This window comes from Nerophis lumbriciformis, linkage group LG39 (genome assembly GCF_033978685.3).
Source record: "Nerophis lumbriciformis linkage group LG39, RoL_Nlum_v2.1, whole genome shotgun sequence".
Taxonomy (NCBI): domain Eukaryota; kingdom Metazoa; phylum Chordata; class Actinopteri; order Syngnathiformes; family Syngnathidae; genus Nerophis; species Nerophis lumbriciformis.
The window spans coordinates 12,945,001-12,961,943 of NC_084586.2; the positions used below are offsets into that span (position 1 = coordinate 12,945,001).

The following is a 16,943-nucleotide window of genomic DNA, read 5'->3' on the forward strand; positions in this document are numbered from 1 at the left end:
TAATGCACTTTGTGACTTCAATAATAAATATGGCTGTGCCATGTTGGCATTTTATTTCATAACTTGAGTTGATTTATTTTGGAAAACCATGTTACATTGTTTAATGCATCCAGCGGGGCATCACAACAAAATTAGGCATAATAATGTGTTAATTCCACGACTGTATATATCGTTATCGGTTGATATCGGAATCGGTAATTAAGAGTTGGACAATATCGGAATATCGGATATCGGCAAAAAAGCCATTATCGGACATCTCTAGTTGTGTCCTTGGACAAGACACTTTACCCACCTGCTCCCCAGTGCCACCCACACTGGTTTAAAACTGAGATATTGGGTTTCACTATGTAAAAGCGCTTTGAGTCACTAGAGAAAAGCGCTATATAAATATCATTCACTTCAAATGATATAATGGCCACACTAATATCACCGAATAATAAGCATATTGTCTGGTACTCTTGTCTTGTTCCGTATATTGTACAGTATTTTGTATATTGTACAGGATTGCTTATTATTTGCATTGGATAGTAGTCTGTTTATTTCAATTCTTATTTTTTATCTTTATTACTTCTTGTGTAATTAATTTTTATATCCCATATTTGTTTCCACTACCGCACCTTAAGTTGGAGTCCTTAATCTCGTTATATGCAAATATAATGACAATAAAGTCCATTCTATTCTATTCTATATTCTTATAACATACATTATATTGCCAAAGGTATTTGGCCACCCATCCAAATGATGAGAACCAGGTGTCCTAATCACTTGGCGTATAAAATCAAGCACTTAAGCGTGGAGACTGTTTATACAAACATATGTGAAAGAATGGGCCGCTCTCAGGAGCTGAGATATTTCCAGCGTGGAACTGTAATAGGATGCCACCTGTGCAATAAATCCAGTCGTGCAATTTCCTCGCTCCTAAATAATCAACTGTCGGCTGGATTTGGAGGTTGCCAGGAGAACGGTACACTTCGGACTGCATTGTGCCGAGTGTGAAATTTGATGGAGGAGTAATTACGGTGTGGGTTGTTTTTCAGGAGTTGGGCTTGGCCCCTTAGATCCAGTGAAATTAACTTTTAATGCTCCAGGATACCAAAACATTTTGGACAATTACATACTCCCAACCTTGTGGGAACAGTTTGGAGCAGGCCCCTTCCACTTCCAACATGACTGTGCACCGGTGCACAAAGCAAGGTCCATAAAGACATGGATGACAGAGTCCGGTGTGGATGAACTTGACTGGCCTGCGCAGAGTCCTGACCTGAATCCGATAGAACACCTTTGGGATGACTTAGAGCAGAGACTGAGAGCCACCAACATCAGTGTGTGACCTCACCAATGCGCTTTTGGAAGAATGGTGGAAAATTCCTATAAACACACTACGCAACCTTGTGGACAGCCTTCCGAGAAAAGTTGAAGCTGTAATAGCTGCAAAAGGTGGACCGACGTCATATTGAACCCTATGGGTTAGGAATGGGATGGCACTTCAAGTGCATTTGTGAGTCAAGGCAGGTGGCCAAATAGTTTTGGCAATATAGTGTACATCAACATTTTGGGCAACCCAAAATGTTAAAAGAGCCATATTGGACCAAAAATACAAAAAACGAATCTGTCTGGAGCCTCAAAAAAAGAAAAGTCTTACATAAGCGTTATAATGAAGGCAACACATGATGAGAGTCTCTATATTAGCTATATTAGCCTACTATCAAAATGACTTTTAAAAGTATTTTGTAAGTGTTATAATGAAGGCAACACATGACGTGAGTGTCTATATTAGCTATATTAGCCTACTATCAAAATTACTTTAAAAGTCTTATATAAGTGTTACAATGAAGGCAACACATGATGTGAGTGTTTATATTAGCTATATTAGCCTACTATCAAAATGACTTTAAAAGTATTTTGTTATAATGAAGGCAACACATGATGTGAGTGTCTATATTAGCTATATTAGCCTACTATCAAAATGACTTTAAAAGTCTTATATAAGTGTTATAATAATGATGGAAACACATGATGTAAGTGTCTATATTAGCTATATTAGCCTACTATCAAAATGACTTTAAAAGCCTTATATAAGTGTTATAATGAAGGCAACACATGACGTGAGTGTCTATATTAGCTATATTAGCCTACTATCAAAATGACTTTAAAAGTCTTATATAAGTGTTATAATAATGATGGAAACACATGATGTAAGTGTCTATATTAGCTATATTAGCCTACTATCAAAATTACTTTAAAAGTCTTATATAAGTGTTATAATGATGGCAACACATGACGTAAGTGTCTATATTAGCCTACTATCAAAATTACTTTAAAAGTCTTATATAAGTGTTATAATAATGATGGCAACACGTGATGTAAGTGTCAATATTAGCCATATTAGCCTACTATCAAAATGACTTTAAAAGTCTTATATAAGTGTTATAATGATGGCAACACATGATGTAAGTGTCTATATTAGCCTACTATCAAAATGACTTTAAAAGTCTTATATAAGTGTTATAATGATGGCAACACATGATGTAAGTGTCTATATTAGCCTACTATCAAAATGACTTTAAAAGTCTTATATAAGTGTTATAATGATGGCAACACATGATGTGAGTGTCTATATTAGCCTACTATGAAAATGACTTTAAAAGTCTTATATAAGTGTTATAATGAAGGCAACACATGATGTGAGTGTCTATATTAGCCTACTATCAAAATGACTTTAAAAGTCTTATATAAGTGTTATAATGATGGCAACACATGATGTGAGTGTCTATATTAGCCTACTATCAAAATGACTTTAAAAGTCTTATATAAGTGTTATAATGATGGCAACACATGACGTAAGTGTCTATATTAGCCTACTATCAAAATGACTTTAACAGTCTTATATAAGTGTTATAATGATGTCAACACATGATGTAAGTGTCTATATTAGCTATATTAGCCTATTATCAAAATGACTTTAACCATACTTGCCAACCCTCCCGAATTTTCCGGAGGACTCCCGAAATTTCCGGGAGACTCCCGAAATTCAGCGCCTCTCCTGAAAACCTCCCGGGACAAATATTCTCCCGAAAATCTCCCGATTTTCAGCTGGAGCTGGAGGCCACGCCCCCTCCAGCTCCATGCGGACCTGAGTGAGGACAGCCTTTTTTCACGTCCGCTTTCCCACGATATAAACAGCGTGCCTGCCCAATCACGTTATTCCATATGAGGCGTCTGGGATACCGCCGATGAGCATGGTGCAGATGGAGAAGATCTTCTCGGCGTCCGTGTTGGCGCACACGTTGCCAAAGCCGACGCTGGTCAGGCTGCTGAGGGTGAAGTAGAGGGCGGCGATGTACGAGCTGCGCACCGACGGGCCGCCGACCGTGTTGTTGACGTAGGGCATCTCCAGGCGTTTGCCCAGCTCATGGAGCCATCCTTGGGGAAGAGACGGGAGGACAACAGGGTGACAAGAACTAAATCATCCAGACTAGAGATAAATTGTATTATTATGTTTATCTTACCTAAAAATAAATATATTTATTAATTTTTCAAAAAAACAACTAAATACATTTTTAATATATTTTGCTAAAAACATCAAAATTAATTGTATTTTTATTTGTATTTTTTCTGAATCCTTATTACATCCAGCCATAGAATTATACATTAAAATAAACATATTTGAAATAATTGATTTTAAATTATCATAATAATTCATTTAAAATGACCATATTTAATTATTAAAATAATTGCTTGTTTATCAACAACTTTAGCATTTTATTCATTACATTTTGAAGCTCTCAGAAGCCAAGTTATGTTATATCCTTAAGATTTATTTATGCAAGTTTGAAGTATCAATTATCTAAACACAGTTTTGTTTGCATATTTTCAGGATGTAGATATATATATATATATATATGTATGTGTGGGGGAAAAAAATCACAAGACTATTTCATCTCTACAGGCCTGTTTCATGAGGGGGGGTTCCCTCAATCATCAGGAGATCATCAGACATATATTGCGCTCTACTACGGTATCGAGCACTATTTTTTGGATAACCTTATTAAGACATATATATATATATATATATATATATATATATATATATATATATATATATATATATATATATATATATATATATATATATATATATATATATATAAACATATATATATATATGTACATATATATATACATATATAAACATACATGTATGTACATATATATACATATATATAAACATATATATATGTACATATATATATACATATATATATATATGTACATATATATATATACATATATATATATATATATATATATATATATATATATATATATATATATATATATATATATATACTGTATATATATATATGAAATACTTGACTTGGTGAATTCTATCTGTAAATATACTCCTCCCCTCTTAACTGCGCCCCCACCCCACCTCCCGAAATCGAAGGTCTCAAGGTTGGCAAGTATGGTATTACTGTAAATAGAAAAAACGGTACATTTGTTATTAGGGTAGAAAAACTGGCAGCTAAGTTGCCAGAATAAAAAAATAACTTGTACTGTCTTTCCATTAACAATATCATGTTAAAAACCACAACCGTAGTTATTACAGTAAAAATATGGCAGATCAGTCAACAGAATTTTAACGCAAAATAAAATGGTAGTTTTTTTCAATTTAGAGTAATATGCTGTAAAGAGCACCGTAACGTTTACTGACATTTTTATTAATTTGATGGGTAGTTTGCTGTAAAATCATAAGTCAACCAGATATTTTAGTATTTTTTTTGATTTAGACAAAAAAGACTTGGAAAGTATGATAATATACTGTAATATTTGTTGCAATATTGGATACTATTAAAGTTCAAAAGGTATGCAATTTCAAGCAGTACATATATATTTTCTGTCAAACTGTAAAAAAAATCCATTACATTTAGTGAGAAAATATGAAGTACTTTATTGACGCATATTAGAGATGCGCGGATAGGCAATTATTTCATCCGCAACCGCATCAGAAAGTCGTCAACCATCCGCCATCCACCCGATGTAACATTTGATCAGAACCGCACCCGCCCGTTGTTATATATCTAATATAGACGATGCAAGGCATCAGTGAGGTTATAAAGCTTTTGCCTGTTAAAGAAAGGAGACTGATCCAATGCAGCACAGACATTCGCGTGCCACGCTGTCACGACCCAGACGCACACCAGTGCGCAATCATATGGGAGCCGCGCTGAGCGCACCTCCAAGCGCGTCTCGCTGCCGGCGACGGCCAGGTATGTGCCCGACGCTCCAGCGCCATCCATTTTCAGGGCTAGTTGATTCGGCAGGTGGGTTGTTACACACTCCTTAGCGGGTTCCGACTTCCATGGCCACCGTCCTGCTGTCTATATCAACCAGGGTGAGCCCCACCCCTTTCGTGAGCGCACTGCGCGCGGAGTGACCCCTGTTACGCGCCCCCGGCAACAGGGGTGGCGGGCAGGTAAGCTGCGCGGGCGGAGCGCGCGGAGTGACCCCTGTTACGAGCCCCCGGTCACGAGGGTGGCGGGCAGGTAAGCTGCTTACCTGCTGCGCGTGACGCCGGCCGCGGCGATGGTTTGGGGTGCCATGTCATCTGCTGGTGTCGGTCCACTCTGTTTCCTGAGATCCAGGGTCAACGCAGCCGTCTACCAGCAAGTTTTAGAGCACTTCATGCTTCCTGCTGCTGACCTGCTCTATGGAGATGGAGATTTCAAGTTCCAACAGGACTTGGCGCCTGCACACAGCGCAAAATCTACCCGTGCCTGGTTTACGGACCATGGTATTTCTGTTCTAAATTGGCCCGCCAACTCCCCTGACCTTAGCCCCATAGAAAATCTGTGGGGTATTGTGAAAAGGAAGATGCAGAATGCCAGACCCAAAAACGCAGAAGAGTTGAAGGCCACTATCAGAGCAACCTGGGCTCTCATAACACCTGAGCAGTGCCAGAAACTCATCGACTCCATGCCACGCCGCATTAACGCAGTAATTGAGGCAAAAGGAGCTCCAACCAAGTATTGAGTATTGTACATGCTCATATTTTTCATTTTCATACTTTTCAGTTGGCCAACATTTCTAAAAATCCTATTTTTGTATTAGCCTTAAGTAATATTCTAATTTTGTGACACACGGAATTTTGGATTTTCATTTGTTGCCACTTCAAATCATCAAAATTAAATGAAATAAACATTTGAATGCATCAGTCTGTGTGCAATGAATAAATATAATGTACAAGTTACACCTTTTGAATGCAATTACTGAAATAAATCAAGTTTTTCAAAATATTCTAATTTACTGGCTTTTACCTGTATATATATATATATATATATATATATATATATATATATATATATATATATATATGTGTGTGTGTGTGTGTGTGTATATGTTACTCATCAGTTACTCAGTACTTGAGTAGTTTTTTCACAACATACTTTTTACTTTTACTCAAGTAAATATTTGGGTGACTACTCCTTACTTTTACTTGAGTAATACATCTCTAAAGTAACAGTACTCTTACTTGAGTACAATTTCTGGCTACTCTACCCACCTCTGTCCATAACATCTGGCCGCCCAAGGTCTTCTAGAGCAGGGGTACCTAATGAAGTGGCCACCAGGTGCATGTCGTCTTCTTTATTACAAAAGATGCAAATGGGCGCACTTTGCTGACTGCATTGTTTTTTTTCAAGGTGTGTGTGTGCGTGTGTGTTAGGCTTACTCGTCTTTGCGCATGCGCGGCGGCTTCCCACGTCATCAGTGGTTTTTCGGGTTGATCGGACTTCTTTGGGCTACTGTCGTGAACACCAGGAGAGGGGGGTTGAATTGACTCAAAAAAAAAAAAAAAAAAAAAAAAAAAAAAAAAAAACTGGCGATCGGGTGCACACATCCGGAATCGCACCGAGCATATATCAACGCTCTTATTTCTAAACCCCCTCCCCTTTTTAATATACTTTTTATTTATTTATGCCGTTTTTCCCCCCTTTAGTTGATGTTTCACGTTAACACTCCGGGAGGGCAGAAATGGCGGCCAACATGTACCGGGTCGGAGGTATGTATGTCAATGTGGATCTTTTTCTCTTATTAAACTCGTCCGGTTGGGGCACACGGGGCTGAGGGGGGTGGTTATAACTGTGCCGTTATGCGGCGACTTTTAACGGCGAACCCAGGCGGCCCGTACACCCCCCTTGCTAAGCCGACGCGATAATTGAGCAAAAGGTGGAGGGGGGAAAAAAATTCAAAATATTTGGGATCCAAAATGGGTCAGGCCTGGCTAGCCGCTAGCATGCTAGCCGCTAGCATGCTACAACTAGCTTAGCTTTACAATGTAAACATTTTTTTTTAATACAAGGGACGTCGTCACCTTCTTGCTGTACGCCCGCACAAAAGTTACGAATACTCCCCGGGGCATTGATAGTGTATTCATATTAAAAGTCAACGTTATCACGGCCACCGTGTGTGAGTGTCAGAGTCTTTGTATTTGCCTCCATTGGCACGCAGCCATTAGTGCGAGTCCTTATTTAGCTAACGTGAATGTACGTGGCCGCACATATCTCAACAGAAACACTCACTAACAGCGTTTAAGATGGCAACACGGACCCGCCATAATGCCGGCTATCTCCTCACAGTCCAACCACCCTCTCCGAAAGTGTAATTAATTCGCAAATTGGCTTAGCTGGTGAGCTAGCTCGTTAGCAGCCCACCGGAATTCATCATCAAAAAAATGATTGTCTCGCTTCATGGCGTCGGCCTTGATGAAGCTCACACACACCTATGTGTGGCAGACGCCACTAAAGCAGCAGCGAGTTTATGCTTCATAGTGGCACGTAAGGCATCTCAATCCCGGTCACTTTTTTAATTCAACCACTTTTTGTCACTGTTGCGTTCAAGTGTCCACTTTGCCCACACAAGCGTCTCCTGGTGCATTCAGGTTCTACGTAAACTACAACATTCCCGGTGATCTGTCGAAGTGAACGGCTTTTGTCATTAAGACTACTGAGCATGCGCATTAATGCGAACGTTTGCGTTCAAGTGTCCACTTTGCCCACACAAGCTTCTCCTGGTGCATTCAGTTGTTTTTGATTGATTGATTGAAACTTTTATTAGTAGATTGCACATATTCCGTACAATTGACCACTAAATGGTAACACCCGAATAAGTTTGTCAACTTGTTTAAGTTGGGGTCCACGTTAATCAATTCATGGTAAAAATACCGTATTTTTCGGAGTATAAGTCGCTCCGGAGTATAAGTCGCACCGGCCGAAAATGCATAATAAAGAAGGAAAAAAAACATATAAGTCGCACTGGAGTATAAGTCGCATTTTTTGGGGTAATTTATTTGATAAAAGCCCATCCATCCATCCATCCATCTTCTTCCGCTTATCCGAGGTCGGGTCGCGGGAGCAGCAGCCTAAGCAGGGAAGCCCAGACTTCCCTCTACCCAGCCACTTCGTCCAGCTCTTCCTGTGGGACCCCGAGGCGTTCCCAGGCCAGCCGGGAGACATAGTCTTCCCAACGTGTCCTGGGTCTTCCCCGCGGCCTCCTACCGGTCAGACGTGCCCTAAACACCTCCATAGGGGGCGTTCAGGTGGCATCCTGACCAGATGATAAAAGCCAACACCAAGAAAAGACATTTGAAAGGCAATTTAAAATAAATAAAGAATAGTGAACAACAGGCTGAATAAGTGTACGTTATATGAGGCATAAATAACCAACTGGTATGTTAACGTAACATATGGTAAGAGTCATTCAAATAACTATAACATATAGAACATGCTATACGTTTACCAAACAATCTGTCACTCCTAATCGCTAAACCCCATGAAATCTTATACGTCTAGTCTCTTACGTGAATGAGCTAAATAATATTATTTGATATTTTACGGTAATGTGTTAATAATTTCACACATAAGTCGCTCCTGAGTAAGTCGCACCCACGGCCAAACTATGAAAAAAACTGCGACTTATAGTCCGAAAAATACGGTATATACTATCAGCATTAGAGATGTTCGATAATATCGGCAGCCCGATATTATCGGCCGATAAACGCTTTAAAATGTAATATCGGAAATTATCGGTATCGGTTTCAAAAAGTAAAATGTATGACACAAACACATTTCGGGAGAACATCCGCACCGTAACACAACATAAACACAACAGAACAAATACCCAGAACCCCTTGCAGCACTAACTCTTGCGGGACACTACAATATACACTCACTAACAGCGTTTAAGATGGCAACACGGACCCGCCATAATGCCGGCTATCTCCTCACAGTCCAACCACCCTCTCCGAAAGTGCAATTAATTCGCAAATTGGCTTAGCTGGTGAGCTAGCTCGTTAGCAGCCCACCGGAATTCATCATCAAAAAAATGATTGTCTCGCTTCATGGCGTCGGCCTTGATGAAGCTCACACACGCCTATGTATGCTCCGTGTGGCAGACGCCACTAAAGCAGCGAGTTTATGCTTCATAGTGGCACGTAAGGCATCTCAATCCCGGACACTTTTTTAATTCAACCACTTTTTGTCACTGTTGCATTCAAGTGTCCACTTTGCCCACACAAGATTCTCCTGGTGCATTCAGGTTCTACGTAAACTACAACATTCCCGGTGATCTGTCGAAGTGAGCGGCTTTTGTCATTAAGACTACTGAGCATGCGCATTAATGCGAAAGTTTGCGTTCAAGTGTCCACTTTGCCCACACAAGCTTCTCCTGGTGCATTCAGTATTTTTTGATTGATAGATTGAAACTTTTATTAGTAGATTGCACAGTACAGTACATATTCCGTACAATTGACCACTACATGGTAACACCCGAATACGTTTTTTCAACTTGTTTAAGTCGGGGTCCACGTTAATCAATTCATGGTACAAATATATACTATCAGCGTAATACAGTCATCACACAAGTTAATCATCAGAGTATATACATTTAATTATTTACATTATTTATAGAGATGTCTGATAATATCGCACTGCCGATATTATCGGCCGATAAATGCTTTAAAATGTAATAATTGGGGCGGTATAGCTCGGTTGGTAGAGTGGCCGTGCCAGCAACTTGAGGGTTCCAGGTTCGATCCCCGCTTCCGCCATCCTAGTCACTGCCGTTGTGTCCTTGGGCAAGACACTTTACCCACCTGCTCCCAGTGCCACCCACACTGGTTTAAATGTAACTTAGATATTGGGTTTCACTATGTAAAAGCGCTTTGAGTGACTAGAGAAAAGCGCTATATAAATATAATTCGCTTCACTTCACTCACTAATATCGGAAATTATCTGTATCGGTTTCAAAAAGTAAAATGTATGACTTTTTAAAACGCCGCTGTACGGAGTGGTACACAGACGTAGGGAGAAGTACAGAGCACCGATAAACCTTAAAGGCACTGCCTTTGCGTGCCGGCCCAATCACACAATACCTACGGCTTTTCACACACACAAGTGAATGCAAATATACTTGGTCAACAGCCATACAGGTCACACTGAGGGTGGCCGTATAAACAACTTTAACACTGTTACAAATATGCGCCACACTGTGAACACACACCAAACAAGAATGACAAACACATTTCGGGAGAACATCCGCACCGTAACACAACATAAACACAACAGAACAAATACCCAGAACTCCTTGCAGCACTAACTCTTCCGGGACTCTACAATATACACCCCCCTGTTAGATTGGAATCTGGGTTTGACGTGGTTCTACGTAAACTACAACATTCCCGGTGATCTGTCGAAGTGAGCGGCTTTTGTCATTAAGAGCTACCCATCGATACTGAGCATGTGCATTAATGCTAAAGTTAGCGTTCAAGTGTCCACTTTGCGCACACAAGCTTCTCCTGGTGCATTCAGTTTTTAATTTTTTTTTTAATTTAGTCTTTATTTAACCAGGTAAAATCCCATTGAGATCAAATATCTCTTTTCCAAGGGAGACCTGGCCAAGAGGGCAGCAGCAAGGTTACATTAAAAACAGTAAACAATAGGGGTGTGGGAAAAAATCGATTCGAATTCGAATCGCGATTCTCACGTTGTGCGATTCAGAATCGATTCTCATTTTTAAAAAATCAAAAAAAAAAATCCCATTTTTTATTTATTTATTTTAATTAATCAATCCAACAAAACAATACACAGCAATACCATAACAATGCAATCCAATTCCAAAACCAAACCGACCCAGCAACACTTAGAGCTGCAATAAACAGAGCAATTGAGAGGAGACACAGAACAATCCAAAAGTAGTGAAACAAAAATGAATATTATCAACAACAGTATCAATGTTAGTTACAATTTCAACATAGCAGTGATTAAAAATCCCTCATTGACATTATCATTAGACAATTATAAAAAAATGCATTGCATCTCATAAGCTTGACAACACACTGTGTCCAATATTTTCACAAAGATAAAATAAGTCATATTTTTGGTTCATTTAATAGTTAAAACAAATTTACATTATTGCAATCAGTTGATAGAGCTGCCAGTCTGAAATGCAGGTGTCAGGGACAGACGCGGAAGGAGATTTTTACAACAAAGTTCTAAAGCTTAGTGATATATCAGATATATCAGATTGTAGTGTTGTTGTTTTTTAACCATCGCGTTCATATTTCGCTGCATTTTTGTTATGTTTGGCTTGATTGTAATATATGTCGATCAAGAAGGGGTGTGATGTTCATATGTTGTCAATATTCAGTGTTTTATCGTTCATAGTTAATATTGTAGATCCCACATTCTTTATTTTCGTGTACATTCTGGGTGTCTCATTCAGTAAAAAAATTAAATTCCATTCCGTTTTTTTAATGCGGTCTGTCATAATGTTTTTAGCATTCAATCAGACATTGTTGTGAGGTTTTATGTTAGAGTCAAAATAATTGCCCAGGCCTGTCATGTTGGCAACTTCCTCTGAGCTCATTGCAAACAAACATAGCGTTGATCATTTGGGACTTCTTCGCTGTTTCAAGGGAAGACGTTTGTTGTCATATTTCGCCAAACAATTACGCAAGGAAAGAAAAATTCTCTCGCGTCAACACATCAAACCTTATCAACCAATTTAAAGAGCAACATCATGCCGACGATGTTTTGAAATAGTTTTTGAAAAAGGCCAGCTGCTAAGAAGCCGCCAAAGTCATCTACAAAGAAAGGTGTTTAAATCCACATTTAAAAAAATAATAGTTTGGTTTTTAGAATCGATATTAGAGAATAAAGATCTGGTATTTCAGTATCCGCATCCTCAGAGGCGCCCAGCCTTATGCAGTTGACGAGAGGCTGGATCCTTTGGAGAGTCCTCTGGTTGGGACGTTCTTGCCTCTATAACACTTCCTGGTTCTTGTCACATCCTCACGCTTCTTGCATTCCAGTGACGTGCGGTGAGGTTTGTGGCTGGTGAGGCACTGACTTCATCACAGTCAGATTTACAAACATATGAACCCTAAAGAGTATCTTATTCACCATTTGATTGGCAGCAGTTAACGGGTTATGTTTAAAAGCTCATACCAGCATTCTTCCCTGCTTGGCACTCAGCGTCAAGGGTTGGCATTGGGGGTTAAATCACCAAAAATGATTCCCGGGCGCGGCGCCGCTGCTGCCCACTGCTCCCCTCACCTCCCAGGGGGTGAACAAGGGGATGGGTCAAATGCAGACGACAAATTTCACCACACCTTGTGTGTGTGTGACAATCATTGGTACTTTAACTTAACTTTAACTTTACACATACAAACTGTAGCACACAAAAAAGTACATTTAATAAAAAAAAAACGTTGTTATGGTCTTACCTTTACTTATAAATGAAGTCCACAACTAAAGCCCTCACTTAAACTTTCCACGTGCAAGATTGAATCTATTTAAAAAAGTGTAACCGAGGGTTTATAAATGTCGCCTATACTGTATGAAACTACAAAATAACAAACACGGAGGCTCCAGTTTACACGAGGACCACTTTATTTACCTTCTTTCAAAAACCTCCGCTCCACTACAACATGTCATGACTTTCGCTCTTAGCGCCTTCAAAATAAGAGCTCAAGGCATATACTGTATAACAGCGCATAACAGTAAATTAATATCACAAAGAGAAAAGCCCATGAAAATAGGTTACAAAAGTTATCAGCGATCATAAATCGGCTGCAAAAGACGCACTGGCTGAGGCTCCAGTAACCCTGCCTCCTGCACGCCCGCCGTAGAATTGTTATATCAACTAAAGCCCACACTTAAACTTTCCACGTGCAAGATTAAATCTATTTAAAAAAGTTATTTCATGAGAAGCCAAAAAGTGCAAAAACAATAATGTTCGTGTTGGAGGAGTTGTGAATTAGATACACCTGCAGTCTGCAGGTGTACCTAATGTTGTGGCCCTTCAGTCATTCACAACTCCTCCAACACGAACATTATTGTTTTTGCACTTTTTGGCTTCTCATGAAATAACTTTTTTAAATAGATTTAATCTTGCACGTGGAAAGTTTAAGTGTGGGCTTTAGTTGATATAACAATTCTACGGCGGGCGTGCAGGAGGCAGGGTTACTGGAGCCTCAGCCAGTGCGTCTTTTGCAGCCGATTTATGATCGCTCAGCACAAGAAATACGTTACACACATACAGTTGTTGACAAAATACACTGTACATTATATACCTCAGCTAACTAAACTATGGAAATTTATAATAAAATTCATATAGCAATACAGTCTCACTGCGCAGCAGGCCAGCAGTTAGCTGAGTCCGGAATCCATGTTGAGGCACTGAGTGACGTGCCTCAACTGGCTGCTGATCACCGCACCGTCTCTTCTCAGTATTTGAACGGCAAATGTGAAAATTCAGCGATTTTGAATAAAAATAATTTAAAACTGGTGAAGTTAAATGGAAAATAACTTTATAGTATAATAACTGGATACATATAACATTTTAATTATTTTTTTTTCTTTTTACATTATTTTTCTTTCCATGATGGCAGGTGAGGCCCTGCCTCACCTGCCTCTAGTGACTGCACGTCACTGTTGCATTCATTGTGAAATTTCCCTCTTAACACTAACTTTTTGTGAGTAACGTGTGTATTTAGTTGCAAAATAATAAAAACTGTGTTTTCCCCCTACTTGCAGATTACGTATTTTTCGAGAACTCCTCCAGTAACCCTTACCTGATCCGGCGAATAGAAGAGCTCAACAAGGTAATTAACCGTTTCTCTTGCCCGTTTTGTGTGTGTCGGCGCCGGGGGAATACTTTTAGGATTCCGCTCTCGCTCTCCTTCTTTCAACCCCACCGACACCCTGCTTTTATGACATTTTGTGACCTAAATTGTTGGGAATGTAACATAAACTTTATGAGAGCCGACAGGAACCTCTGCTGCTGATGATGTAATGGTGGAGCAATGCCGTGCTCAGACGTACACCCTGTATGATCGTGTTTGTTATATTGACATTTATTGGCCCTAATGGACGTTACAAGGAGTGATGACACTATGGTTAACTTGTTTCTTTCCTACCATATGTTAGTCTGTGCTACATAAAGTGTAGCTGTAGTAGTGCATGTGTGTACACAGCGAGTAAATTGTCTGTTACTGCAGTTGAGTTTTTAGAAAAATTCGTCAACACACGCCTGAAGATGCTGCTTCCGTTCCGCCCGGGGCTCTGACCTGAGTCCTCCAAATGAGCGCGTGAGAGCGCTAAATATTGAGCTACAAGCCCAAGTCTTCAACTCAATCAGAATCAGAATCAGAAATACTTTAATAATCCCCGAGGGGAAATTAAGATTTTCAGCACAATCCCATTCAAGATCAGACAAACATTACAGGGAGACACAACAGGATCGCTGACGGGTCTGCCAATGGCTAACACCCTGATGGCAAGTAACCTGATACTCGCCAGATCCTTGTAGTTCACTGAGCTCCACACAAGGATCTGGGCTCGAAGGCAATGCAAACTCCTTCAAGATAGCAAAAAATAATGAACCAATCAGGATCGCCGGGCGGGATTTCATAGAAGTGACGTAGCGCCGAAGCGACTGTTTGTCAATGGCGACACGGAGCGAGGAGTCGTGTGCTGACATTGATTCTGCTATTGCAACTGTGTTGTCGAATCTTATCGAATATTAATTCTTTAAAAGATGAACACAGAATGGTTTTGAAGGCGTTTATTAACTTTTCGCTCTGTCGTTATCCAATATGTCGGCTGTTCTGTTTTGGATTTCCCAGCGTCGCTCTCATCAGCGTCACGGGTTGATTTCAATGTGAGTGGTTGAAGTAGCACGTCATTCAAGATAACGGACAAGTGGTTTATCCAATCACATAAAATCTTTATTTTTACAAGGCCCAGCCCTCTGATTTACATCTCCTATTGAGAAGTCCCAGATACTTGTGTGGAGATCAGCGAACTACAAGGATCTGTCAAGCTTGGTCAAACGATAGGACTCAGATGCAGAGTAGGGATTAATTCGGCAGGCTTTTATTTTGAAATATTCCTTTCACCTCCAGAGTCAGGGCAATTCAATATAGCTAAACTAGTCGGTGAAAAAGCTTCCAAAAAAAAGGAACAACCGAAAATCACTCCGAAAGGAGGAAAACGATACAATTACAAACTATACTTAGCGCCGTATATTCTATGAAATTTATTATAAACAAAAAACATTCCAACCGGAGGAAGAAACAATGGCTATGAAACTTCTACATGGTCTCTAATCTAATAAAGGTTAACAAAAAATGTCACTCAAAAAATTGAGGAAAAGGAAGAACTGTAAGAAAAACTGAAAACTCACCACTTCGGCTGCAAAACTAAATCACACAAAATCACTCTGCTGAGGAGGAGAAAAAGAAAACTCAAAATATCAACGAAGGAATTCAGGATCAAGGTATTCAAACACAAGACAAGGCAAGGCATGGACAGGAGGCTAGAGAGGCACAAATAAACGAGACAATCTGGCACAGAACAAAAAGAGGCGTGGGCTTATAAGACACATGAGGGTAATGGGGAACATGTGGAAACAATCAGGGGTCAGGGATGACGTCAGACTGATGACACAAAAGGAAGGCAAGTGACCTGAAACGAGAGGAGTTACTTTTCAAACTAAAACATGCAATTCACGAGACAGAAGAAACCAAGACAAGACATCCCTCACCGCGGTGTGACAGGATCTGGCGAGAGTCAGGTTAGATGGCAAGCGTGTTGTGGACAAAAACACAATGGTATGTTGCAAGTGTCAGAACAATGGAAATACAACAAACATTACAACACTTTTACGCCGACATCACCCTGATGCGAAAAATAGGTGGAACCAAAAAAAAAACAAGGAGCGACAAGACATAGGCTACAAAATTTACCAATAGCATTTAGAGAGTAATTTGTACATTCAAAGAGGGCAAAATAAATCGATCGGGCTATTGCTATTTTTATTGCTTTCGACATGCAACCCTTTTATGATGGCACATGAACAATAACAAGATCTGATAGCTCAGTTACAGCTCATGTTATTCTATTCTGTGTTATATGTGTTTTATGTTGCACGATTGCGCCAAGTAAAATTCTGAGTTTGTGAACCGGTTCTCAAACAATGGCAATAAAAACTCTTCTGATTCTGATTCTGTTGTGGAAAATGTCGGGTTTGCTGCGGACACTTGAGACCCGTTACAAGATTCTTTCAGGGTACGGTAGTTCCTGCTCTGAACAACACAAAAGCCCAGTTAGAGACAGCACCCCCTGTTACTCTGTTGCTAAGAATGCACCACAAAAGCTGGGTGATTTTACAGATGCATTTATGTTATTATTATTACCGTATTTTCCGCATCATAAGGCGCCCTGGGTTAAAAGCCGCGCCTTCAATGAACGGCATATTTCAAAACTTTGTCCACCAATAAGCCGCCCCGTGTTGTAAGCCGCATCTAACTGCGCTAAAGGAATGTCAAAAAAACAGTCAGATAGGTCAGTCAAACTTTAATAATATATTAAAAACCAGCG

General features: G+C 39.8%; 2 protein-coding genes across 2 annotated transcripts in view; one reads left to right on the forward strand and one right to left on the reverse strand.

The window, feature by feature from the left end:
* Positions 1–3,086: 3,086 nt before the first annotated feature.
* Positions 3,087–5,662, reverse strand: LOC133577772 (voltage-gated delayed rectifier potassium channel KCNH4-like). The gene is made up of 2 exons (XM_061931780.2): positions 5,563–5,662; positions 3,087–3,423 (listed from the first exon to the last, which is right to left on the reverse strand). Exons 1-2 carry the CDS (start codon positions 5,609–5,611, stop codon positions 3,197–3,199), a joined length of 276 nt encoding a protein of 91 aa, XP_061787764.1. The 5' UTR covers positions 5,612–5,662; the 3' UTR covers positions 3,087–3,196.
* A 1,158-nt stretch (positions 5,663–6,820) lies between these two features.
* mta3 (metastasis associated 1 family, member 3) overlaps positions 6,821–16,943 on the forward strand; it is an 85,540-nt gene continuing 75,417 nt past the window's right edge. The window contains exons 1-2 of the mRNA XM_061931778.2: positions 6,821–7,063; positions 14,097–14,164. Coding sequence (XP_061787762.1) covers positions 7,036–7,063; positions 14,097–14,164 — 96 coding nt within the window. The 5' untranslated portion in view covers positions 6,821–7,035. The remainder of the gene's footprint in view (positions 7,064–14,096; positions 14,165–16,943) is intronic.